The sequence below is a fragment of the Pelmatolapia mariae genome, linkage group LG4, assembly GCF_036321145.2.
Source record: "Pelmatolapia mariae isolate MD_Pm_ZW linkage group LG4, Pm_UMD_F_2, whole genome shotgun sequence".
Classification (NCBI taxonomy): Eukaryota; Metazoa; Chordata; class Actinopteri; order Cichliformes; family Cichlidae; genus Pelmatolapia; species Pelmatolapia mariae.
Window position 1 is genome coordinate 8,922,999 of NC_086230.1, and position 12,000 is coordinate 8,934,998.

General features: G+C 44.5%; 1 protein-coding gene across 1 annotated transcript; it reads left to right on the forward strand.

The window, feature by feature from the left end:
• The first annotated feature begins 9,820 nt into the window (after positions 1 to 9,820).
• junbb (JunB proto-oncogene, AP-1 transcription factor subunit b) lies at positions 9,821 to 11,658 on the forward strand. Its single transcript, XM_063470480.1, has one exon. It carries the CDS (start codon positions 10,150 to 10,152, stop codon positions 11,137 to 11,139), a length of 990 nt encoding a protein of 329 aa, XP_063326550.1. The 5' UTR covers positions 9,821 to 10,149; the 3' UTR covers positions 11,140 to 11,658.
• Positions 11,659 to 12,000: the final 342 nt, after the last annotated feature.

Here is a 12,000-nt window from a genome sequence, read left to right on the forward strand (position 1 = left end):
CAAGTCTTGTTCGTTAAACCTGAATAAAGTATAGATAAAACTGTTATTTCCATATGTAGTAAAATATAATAGGCGGCATTCCTCTGTTCTGGGACCTTCCCACTGCTGCACAGTCATAAGTAAAAAGCATACAGCAGGGAGAACAGCAGTAAGACCCCAGAGCGGGCATCAGTAACAACAGATATGACTGCAATTAAGTCAGACAGGACAAAGCAAGGAGCGGAGCTGGAGGTGGTTTGCAAAGCAGCTTGCAGGGGCAGCAACACCTATGCACAGGCTAAAGCAGCTTAACTAGAGCCATATAGGAGATTAGCCCAGTGGATGTTCATGACGGTATTTACCTGAGCCAACCAGAGGGTGTGGGCTGGCTATGAAACCAGATTGACTTTGCAGCTCACCTGAACTTATGCTTTGCTTGATAAATTTCGCACTGTGATGTTAGCTGATGATAGCTGAGGACTCAATCTTCTCTATCTACAAGTCTTCTCATCTAATCGATCTAATCTAAAAGTTAATCAGTTCATTTCAGGAAATGTGTGACTGGAACATCCTTTAAATCTATCAGCATCAAAGGAAACCAGACACCACTCTCTGTCTGAAAACTAGTAAACAAGTGTGCCTTGCAAACAATTAGACAGTAATTTGTGACTGAAGTAGACTTCCAAATAACCCAGTGAGAGTCTATATTTGGTTCAGGGCCTCCTAAACGCACTACTTAAGGTAAACTACATTAAATGTGAGAAAATTAGTGTGCCACTAACAGACCACAAAGTGCTAATTGTGCTGCCTGTGGCTGCCTCTGCCTGCCTTCATCACAACCTGCAGACGGCTCTTAATACCAACCCTCCGCTTCTATTTAGCAACGGGATCTTTGTCCGAGCGCAGCAAACAATAATTGTCAGCTGAGGGCGAGATACAAAAACATGCCTGATAGCAGGCTGAGCTGAGGCACAGGGCGCTGCGATTGGTCCAGATATGCTTTATATATCTTGTTTTAAAAAAAGAAAAAATATCAGGTGTATTTTAATTTCTGCTTTGAGCAGATCCTCGTAACGTTGTTTTTGAAATGTGCCGTATGAATACATTGTTGCTGTGTGAGCATGTGTGCTCAGTTCAAGCTGTGTACAAGGTGGTGCACCAGCAAAAGTGCATTTACATATGTGAGTAAGAGTGTGACTGTGAGTGAGAGCGGTGTGCCGCGTGTGTTTGTGTGTGTGTGTGCACGTATGAGTGGATGAAATATGTGGGTGTTTGTGGGGGAGTTGGATGATTTTTGCAGGCACTGATTCACTCCAGGGCATCCATGTCCAGGCTTGTTGAAGACATGCCGGGTCCTGGGCATCGGGAATGGTGCTCAGTTACAGGATCACGCAAAGGCTCCCTCAGGCTTAACAGGAGTTGCAGACGCAGACAAAGTCAGAAAATCTGCGGTCTTTTATGTTGACAGTAAAAACTGCGTGTGAGTGTTTGCCCCAAGAAAGTGCTGTCACTGCAGCTTTTCTCTGAGCTGCTGCTATCCTGAGAAGATCTCAGTGGATTTCTATCAAACAAACACCTGCACAGAAACAAACTAACAGCACTAATAGCAGCGTGTTAAAGAGTGGCTGTGCTGTTGTTCAGGTGTGACATATGAAAGTGTTTGTGTGACTACAAACTTACTCACAATATCTGGAAGCTGTACCTCTCTGTTCTCAGTGATGTCATTCCCATCAAGGTTGTGACCTTCATTTATAACCCCTCCACCCTTCCCTGAGGGATTCCCCAGTCTGGCTTTAGCCACGTTATGACGTCCCGCTGTCTAGAACTGCAGAGTTGTTTTTGTTTGGACTGGGAAGGAAACCGGGAAGTAGATCAGACAGTGAAGATGAGCCTCGGCACAGACAAGAAACAACTGCTGACAGGCAGCAAAGTGGAAAGGGGAGTTTTGGGAAGCATATGTGATTATTTACACACACACACAAAGATTTCTGAAGGAGAATTTATTCGTTATCAAAGTGAGAGCGGAAAATGATGGAGTAGCGGCTTTCCAATTCCAAATGATGATTATGAGCTCCAGGGAGGCCGACATGGCAACGCACAAGACGAGTTTTGTTTTATTAAAAGCCAAAGCCATGTTTTGACCATGTGGCAGATAAAGAACCAAAGGAAAACACACACTCAGCCGAGCCGCTGCGGCTGGCTTACTGAGCCAAACCATAACTGAGAGGACCCACTCAGAGAAAATCTCAAAGTTGTTTGGCAGACGGCAAACACACTGGGATCAAATGCGTGTAGACTTCGGCAGAGAAGAGGAATTCATGCAGTATATTTTATTTGCCACTTCAAGACTGTGAGGATGAAATGTCAGCTACCCCCCCCCCTCCCCCCTCCCCCCCCCCCCCCCCCCACACACACACACAAGATGAACAGATGCACTCGCACACACACAAGAAGCAGTGAGGAAAGATCTGGAGCCAATTGTTCTCTCATGCCACAACACATTCACCCCCGCATTCCCCTGTGTTACATTAAATGTCCTGGCTTTTAACTTATGACTCTGAACAGGGCGAGATTATTAAGAGCGCACTCAACATTCATTACCGGGGTTGCGCGTTCCTGCACTGTAGCCTAATGAACAGAGAAGGAGGGCAGGGCAGTGTAAACAGAGCAAAAGAGGGATGAGTGGAGCCAGGGGAGAAAGGCGAGGCGAGCGAGTTGACCTCTGGCGCTAACATCGGTGACCCACACTTTTGACCAACAGCTTTTTCTATCACTTCTTGTCTCTACATTACGTGGCCCACTACCTGCCAGCAACTCTGCCCCCTGTAGCTCCGGTCAGCTACCTGACTCACAGCTCCAACAGGCGGTTTCAGGTTCACCGAGCATGACGGCCATGCGACCTTGCCGAGGAGGTCTCCGAGTCCTTTCCATTTGCACGGCCAAGGACGGCCCTGCGCGTAAGACCGTGTGGCTGTATGCCAAAAGGCTTTTTGCCTCCCTCCTTTTATCATGAATAAGAACAAGGAGGCTGTTCCCAGTTTGGGCTGACCCACACTGATGTTAAAAAGTCTTGCAGTCTTGTATTTGGGGTAAAAAAAAAAGAAAAGAAAAGAAAAAAAACCAAGAAAAACTAGCTTTTCCTGGGAAACAGTAAAACGTGCAGTAGTTCGGTGCCAGCATGGATTTCCTGGCATACATTCGTTGTGAGGAAAGACGGACAGTCTTTTAATATTAGTGACATATAATGTACAACTTGTCTTCAAGTGATAGATATACAGATTTTTCCACTCTGGCTCATTTGGACTTGTCATGCACTCCCTTGGTACACTGCCTCGGGCATGGGTGTAGGCGCGAGGCTTCTTCCCTCCAACTATTTCCTCATGTAAGATCAGCAAGTTCTTTGTTTTTTTTAAATTCTGCTTTTGGCAGTAGTTTAAGTTTTTTTATGTGTCTATCACCAAGTCTTACATATATCTGGTGTTAAACCTGGTGTAATTGTTGATTCCAGAGCAACTTGTGTTAGAAGCGAGTTATAAATCCTATTTATAAAGTAGAAATAAAATACTAAAGAGTTCGCCCCTGGGAAATAAAATATTCCATCAATAATTTAGTTTGTCTCTGTGAAATGCATTTTAAACGTGGTGAAATTGTGCCGCGAAATAGGCACAGAGTTTCTGAAGCGCAAACGAGCTGGAAATATATTTGGTGAATAGTACAGGAATAGTACAACAGTAATTTATTTAACGACTGAACGAGCTTTGTATTTAGTTTCTCACTGTTGGTTTAATATCCATCCATCTGGACTGGAGCCTATTCCTGCTGTCATAGGGTGAAACATGGAGGTACACTGGGTTGCCTGTCTATCACAGGGCTTCATATTGGTCTGTTATGTGAAATTAAACTAAATAATCTAAAGAAAAATGCTGTATATTTTACGTAAGTTCTCTAAAAATAATGGGATGTTGCAAAACCTCGATCTTTTATTGAAGCTGCCAGGCAGCGTTGGACGCAGTGATGCATCCTCCGTTAAAAAGTTCATGAACTCTAGCCTTCAAATTAGTGGCTCATGAAAAGGTTGAAGATGAACCAATAATAGATCAAAACAGGCCATTTGGGGTTGACAGAGTGAAGAGGAGGAAAACATCATCGGGCCATCATGTGATGTTGATGATGATGCAAATGATGATGATGATGGATCACTCTATTAATAGACCTGGCAGTGAAGTGACCATAGTCACAACAGATTAGAGCATCGCCTTGGATGAGAGGCCCCATTATGTCCAGAGGAAGGAGTCAGCTGCTTTGTCAAGAGGGCACCTCACAAACAAACCTCATTTGACTGAGCCCGTCTTTCTCTTTCCCCTTGCCCTCCCGCTCTCTCAGCGCTAACCCCGACTCTTTTTCTGCTGAGTGGGTGTTTTTGCGAAGTTTTGAAGGTCAGAGAAAGACTCTAAAGCGTGGAGCGAGCTTGGGGCTTTGACCTCTGATTGCCACCACCCCCCCTCCTCCCCTGCTGCCCAAGCTTCTGTGAGTCACATAGACGGAGCCATCTCGCCCAACCAAAAGGACGGCACGTTGTGGAGAAGCAGACGGCAAGTAGGCTGGCAGCCCGGCTCTGACAAAAGGAGAGTTGTGCAGAGGTGGCGAGGGACAATGGGACAGTTTGAGAGGAGGAGGTGAGGAGAGCTCAGTCCTCACAATAAGTAGGCTTATTGTGAAAGCCTGCTCTGTTGAAGGACAGAGTTTATAGGGTGAAGAAATTATGGGGATTATCCAAGGTAAGATTTGATGACGCTATGTGTCTGTGCACTAATAATGCAAAAATATATCTAGAAATCTGCATAGATACACATCTACTGAATCAAATATTTCAAATGCACAAAAATGACTTTCAGTCAAAATCACAAATCTGAAGATTTTCACTGCGAACACCTTAGTCTTTGTTACATCCTCCCTTCTTGCAGATGTTCACATTGTGGTTAAAAAAACACCACACACTCATACTCCACCCCGAGTGATATACGTGCTTGTTCACACACACACACACACACACACACACACACACACACACACACACACACACACACACACACACACACACACACACACACACACATACTTAAGACACATACACTTTTCTTATTCTTACCGTAAACAGCTTCCTCCCACCCTCAGGCTTTGCCTTTCCCAAACTCACCCAGGATCCCGAGCAGGTAACACTCAGTTGGTTTTGGCAGTCATCCATGTGATCCTGACTGTTTAAACCGAGTCTGTTGCCAACCAGCTCGTCCTGCCCTGGAACTCTTTGAAAGTTTGCCCAAAATTATGCATAAAATAAATATGAACACTAAATCGTAGAGCTGGTTTGGGGTATTAGTAGAACTCCTGTACAAAAAAAAAAAGCAGAACTTGAAGGAATTTCTATACTAGAGTACACAGAAGAACTCACAATCTAAACAGACTAAACAGAGATGTGACTAATCAAGATGTGACTAAGATGTCGGACACGTTTTTTTAAAAAAGATTTTTATTGTTTTTGCAAAAGATGCAACCTGATCCCTTCAACTAATCACCACGTCATCCCTTAGAGCTAAATCGACCCAAATTTCACAGCTCTTCTGTTTATAATTGAGGGCGGTGATTAATAGAGATTGTTCTGAGCAGAAACAAAATCACATATTAGACATCTGTCGCAACGTTCACACATTTGTCTCTCCCACTGCTTAGCAAACATTAGTGCTTTTGACTAACATTTGGCAGGATGGCACGGTGCCACCTCACGAGTGTTCCCGTAAACACTCACCGCTCTGGACCCTGTGCTGTTGTTCTGTGCCAAAATGTCACTGGAAGTGTGGTCAACCTCAAACCCCAGTGCTGAATAAAACCTAAACCCAAGCAAGAGCAGAGCATCAGAAACAGGCAGCTGCACAGAGGACAGAATTTATAAGGGAGGTGGCAAAGTGGAGGCAAGACACTGCCAGGAATTGTTGTTTTCCTCTGTTTAGCCATATTCCCATGGATACTCACAAAAAGGCATAGAGTTAAAATAGTTGTTCTGAATACCAGCAAATTACCTGAGATGAGGTAATTACAATCAGGCATGGAGAACCTAAAAGTAGTGATTTCAGTTAACTTTCCCAGTCATGTCAAGAATATAGCAAACGGCTGTCAACGGTAAACGTTCTCCTTTCTGTGACAGGTTTAAAAGCTCTCTCCGCTTTAGGCCTAAACAACACGGACAATGAGTTTTTTAGGTCGGAAATACACTGAGAGGTATCCTGTGGATGAGAAAGTCACAGTTAAATAATCAAAGGTGTGGCTGTGCTTGTTTTGAAATATACAAATATGACTGTACTCTTGTGTAATTCTTGTGCTGGGTTTTGTTTTTGTTATACAGCACAGCCTCAACCACCAAGGTGTAAACTTATACTTTTCCAGGCATGCTCGTGGGAAAGTTCAGCTAATTAACTCTGTTTTAACTAACAGATGGAAAACTGAGAGCGGGGGTTAGCTTGCTGTCCCCTCACAGCAAGCTAAGGTCCTGGGTTTGAATCCACCATCTGACTGGGGCCCTGGGAGTTTGGATGTTCTGGGTTGTCTCCAGGTACTTCCACTCACAGTCCAAAAAAAAGCATGGGGTTAGGTTAACTGGTGATTCAAAATAGGCCATAGGTGTGAAAGTGAGTGCGAATGGTTGTCTGTGTCTTTGTTTTGGCCCTGTGACAGATTTGCGACCTCTCCAGGTGTACCCTACCTCTCTCCCTTTAACAGCTGGAGTAGGCTCCAGCCTCCCTGTGACCCTGAAGCGGATAAGCGGAAGCAAATGAATGGAGGGAAAAGTGATAAGAGTAAGAGTAAGCAAATGGTTGATAATAGCAATAAAAAAGGTTTGTGTTAATGTGAGGCATAAACTGTTCTAAATAGATACAAATCTATACATTTATTAAATAACAATAAATAGAAACAGCTATCTTACTACGATGGATAAATGGGTGAAACATCCACCTTTTCCAGATTTAAGAAGTAGTCACAGATCACTGATTTTAGACTGCCTGTTAAAGTCTCAGCTTAAAGCTGAGTGTGTCCACACAGGAAGTGACTAGCAGCTAACTGGAAACCTGAGACCACAGAAAGTCAATGACATTCGGTCACTTCAAGTGAAAAAAACGGTTGAAAAAAACCCTTGTGACGCACAGTGGGCGCGTCCCAAGATAAACATTTCTCAAATTCAACATGAGCCGCTAAAGCTAGCTCACTTGGTTAGCAAACTGCAGATATGAACAATTAAAATGCTATTATTTTTCTTACCAAAACCTTGCACGGTCTGAACCTTACAGAAGGCAATATTATTTATAAGACAATTCCATTAAAACTTCTTTAAAATGACACGAACAGCGAACACAAGAAAGCTGTTAGCTAAAGCTGCCCATGCTAGCACACTCATTAATATAAGCTGTCATAACTTTCATAATGCAAACGGATGCGTTATGAAAAAACTTAACAGTACAGATGTTATTTATGTGGAAAGTCTCCATAAAGGCCAGTGCCCTTCGTTATACCAGGATGGTTTTTAATGTCGTAAGCCGGGTATTTTAACATGGAGGTTTATGGAGATTGGGTCACTTTTAGAAAGCGCCTCAAGTTTCTGCACTGTCATTCTTTCTGAGCCCTGGAAGTTGCTGCCTGGTAGATGTAAAAATGCAAAAAAAAGAAAAGAAAATAAGTGTGTTGTGGTTGTATGTCTCTTTCAACAAGTCAAGTTTCAGTTTAAATTCAGGTCTGTCCAAGCACATATAAACAGTAACATATTCAAAGGAATTTGACACTTTTGGCACCAAACTTCACGTCCATGTCTGAGTATCTGACCAAATCTGAAATGCAGTTGCAGTCTCCCTTTCTGTTCCTGAATCACGAAACTGAAAGATTAGAGATTATGATCTCACACTGAGGCTGACCTCTGACCTTTTAGAAATTAAATGACAGAATAGCATCCCATCAGACATTTGTGTGCCATTTAATATTTCGCCTTAGAATTCTTGAGTTTTGGCCAAGAATGTGTTTTTGCGAGATCGCCAAATTCAAATCAGTGAACCTTGAGTCCAAACGGATGTTTGTGCCAAGTTTGAAAATACTTCCTCGAAGCACTTCAGGAGACAAGTTCGCGAGAATGGGTGGAACAGGTCTACAGATTTAGCAATAATCTGCAAGCATATCGCCTCCAGTCATGGTTGCTGTCACTGCAAATGGATAAAAATCACTGTAACAATACCTGCCTTTATTAATTGTTAAGTAATATCTATTTTATAATCCTTTTAATGGGAACACATCTGGAGCATGGTGGGTGGTGTGAATATTTGATAGGGTTATAGGCGGTTTGTCACACTGATCATCTGCACGTGTTGATCAAGATTCGAGAGCCAGTTTTTGTTATATGCTTCTGTTATTGTAATATACATTCTGCCACGGCCTTGTCTTCAGTACACAAGATCAGAGATTCATCCCTCAGGAGCAGCCAGAGGATTTTGCAAAGCATCCTACCTGACTTGATTTGTGTGTAGAGGGATGTGGGATACAGTAGTGAAGGCAGTGGTGCTTGATTGTGTGGGCGTTGGAAGAAGTACAAACAGGAGACAAAGGTTTCCTTCTCCGCTACTGAGACAGGTGCTCTATTGAGGAATCATATTTCTTTTCTCTCAACGCCACGATCCTACCGAGCAAATCACAGCAACTCTACTTGTAAATCTAAACAAAAGAAAGAAAAAAGGGTGTTTTTTTAATGGCCTTCTGACATCAAAAGGGTAAAACACTATTTGTGAATCTTGCCCGGTGTAATCCCCCCTCTTTGGCTGTGTTGGACAGAATTTCCTCAGTTTCCTCTATTTCATGATCAAAGCTGTTTACTTCAGGCGACATGGCCAACATCAGCATCCTATCAGATTACTACAGGAGGAAGTGCTTGCTCTGTGGCTGATCACAGTTTTCTGCTCTGTTGATGTGTGTCACTGCTGTGTGCTTTCAGGCGTCACTTAGAAGTGGAGCAGTCAAGTCATTTGAATATATCATGTCAATACCTATGAGCACCCACCAAAAAATATATGAATATTAACACAAGTTAGGATGTGTATTTTAATTTTTTAAAGATGGTTCATATAAAATAATTAATGTTATTTTTCTAGAAGAACTGAACTTATCGTCTGAGGCAGAAAGTCCCTAACTTGCCTAGCCACATGGATTTAGACAGGAGCAGGAATGCTGCTGGAATGAGGCCTGGAGTGGGCCTGGCTTCCCGGTTATCCAGAAGAAGAGGAACTTATACGTCAGTGTGCCCATATAAGGAGTCTCGACTTCCTCCATGTGACCGATTGCAGTAAACAGCTGATGTTTGTTGTATATTTCATACCCAATGGATCCAACAACAGATTGCGCGTGAACTAATGGGCATCCCATGAAGCTATAATGACATAAAATGAACCCAAACTGGCACATTTAACGCAGTTTTAAGACACATTAAAGAACCTACAAATGAATTAGAAAAGCAGCGACTTGCTCTAACGGAATAATCTCACCTCCTCGCTTACCCAACAACCACTGATTCAGCCCATAAACGCGCAAAGTCGTGCATAAATGCATCGGACTTTTCTATTTCTGACATCGGTCTCCGCTGCGAGCCCTCCTCGGAGCGCTCTCTTGCCTACAGGCTTGTTTACAGTCGCCTCTTCCCGGCATTAGCGTCACTTGACGACGCACTCGATGGGCGCGGAAACACAGACTCTGTCCAATGACAACGAAGCACCGTATATAAAACGGCGCACATGAACCCGCCTGAAACACACCTCAACAAGCACCAAGACAAACACAGCGACAAATAAGAATTGCGAGAAAGAAGTTTTTGTTTCACAGGATTTTGAAGGAAAAAACCACAGCAAACAGGCTCCGGGAAAGACTTTTGAAATCCGCTGATACTGAACTCTTGCTGGACTTTCACTAGTTTGTTTCCTTTGCTCTCCATCCTCGAGTGATTTTCATTTTTTTAAATTTGGAAACACTGTTTAAGAGAGACTACAAGTGCCCGATTTGATGCATGCTCTCTGCTGACACTGACTTTTGTTGATTACCCAGAGACTGTGTTTCTGTAAGCGGCCGGTAAGCTCACTTTTTTCCTACGACTTTATGTCTACAAAGATGGAACAGCCTTTTTATCATGACGACTCTTTTCTGTCGGCTTACGGCCACTCAGACGCGCCAATGCACGACTGCAAACTGCTAAAGCAGAATATGAATTTGAACTTGACAGAGCCCTATCGCAACCTGAAATCCCAGCTGAGAGCCGAGACAGACCTGTACCAAGGGGGCCAGCAAGACGTGGGGTCCCTGAAGCTCGCATCCCCAGAGCTCGAGAAGCTCATCATCCAAAACAGTAACGGTGTGATCACCACTCCCACCCCGGGCCAGTACTTCTACAACCGGGGCATCACCGATGAGCAGGAGGGCTTTGCTGAGGGTTTTGTGAAAGCACTGGACGAGCTCCACAAGATGAACCAGATGCCCCCCCCTAACGTGTCCATCGGAGCCGGTGGAGTTACGACGTGTTCGCCGGCGGCCTCTAGCGTCTTCGGCTCCGCCTTGCAGCCCGAGCCCCCCATCTACACAACACTGAACGCCTACTGCCCGAACACAAACCTATCTTCCTCATCCAGCTACCCCACAGCCACCATCAGCTACCTGCCGCCGCACCAGCCGAGCCACCACCAGCAGAGCTCGACGCACGGCGCGCACGCTTTCCAGCACACCCTCCCCGTCACGGGACTCCATCCGCAGCGGCTGGTCGCTCTGAAAGAGGAGCCTCAGACTGTGCCCGACCTCCTCAGCAGCGACGGCTCGCCTCCGATGTCCCCGATTGACCTGGAGACCCAGGAAAGGATCAAGGCGGAGCGCAAGAGGCTGAGGAACCGACTAGCCGCTACCAAATGCCGGAGGCGCAAGCTCGAGCGCATCGCCCGGCTGGAGGAGAAGGTGAAAGTTTTGAAGAACGACAACGCGGGGCTCTCCAACACGGCGTCAGTGCTCCGGGATCAGGTGGCTCAGCTCAAACAGAAGGTCCTGACACACGTGAGCAGCGGCTGCCAGCTGATGCTCACAAGCAAGCTGGAGGCGTTTTAAAAACACCAGAGACTACTAAGAAGAAAAAAAATGACTGAAAAGTGATAACACTGGAGTCATGTTCTGCATGCGCAGCACTGGAATTACCGGCTCGTGTGTAGTCAGCATCACAGGGCCGAGGGCTAGGTGTGGACGATACTGAAGGCTATTTTAGGGCGAAAAGACTGATTGTAATGGTACTTCCGGATGCTGGACACCCCTCACAGGACCATTCAACCCTAGAATCCAGGGCAGCATCCAGACTGAGCAGACACTGAGCAACACAGTGGGCGCATATGCCCATAAGTCGGGTTTACTAATGGTAGAAAATGGGAACGATTATTTGTTTTACTTTGTACCATCTTCCTTTTTCATTTTGTTTAGTTTTTTGTTTGTTGGCTGCATTTATTCATTGTGTAAATTATTTCATGTGTCCGGTTGATCCAGACAAACTGATGATGTCCAATGTTTACAGTGTCTCTTTTTTAAAAAAAAAAAAAATTGTGTTGTATATTTAAGTAAAGTGTCTCAAAAATGAAATGGTGGAGTTGAGCGTTTTTGTTTTCACACATCTACACATAATTTAGAATAACAACAACAACAACAGCAGCACCGGGAAAGAGTGGGAAGAGCAAACGAGGTTTTCTTTCCTACCATACTGTAACCATAACAGTTACTATAGCTCCCAGTGAGGAACTCTTACACAAGCACATTCTGGTTGCGGTGTTTTTACGCACAGAGCGTAGCTTGCGTATGTAGGCCTTTCCTAATTACGCAGGGGCTGTCTATATATGGGCATACTGGCGACTACTTCGTCACAGGGGAGGATTTCTGGGAACCCCCGCCCAGGTAACACAAACAGGTTCCTTCTCACTCCCTCTA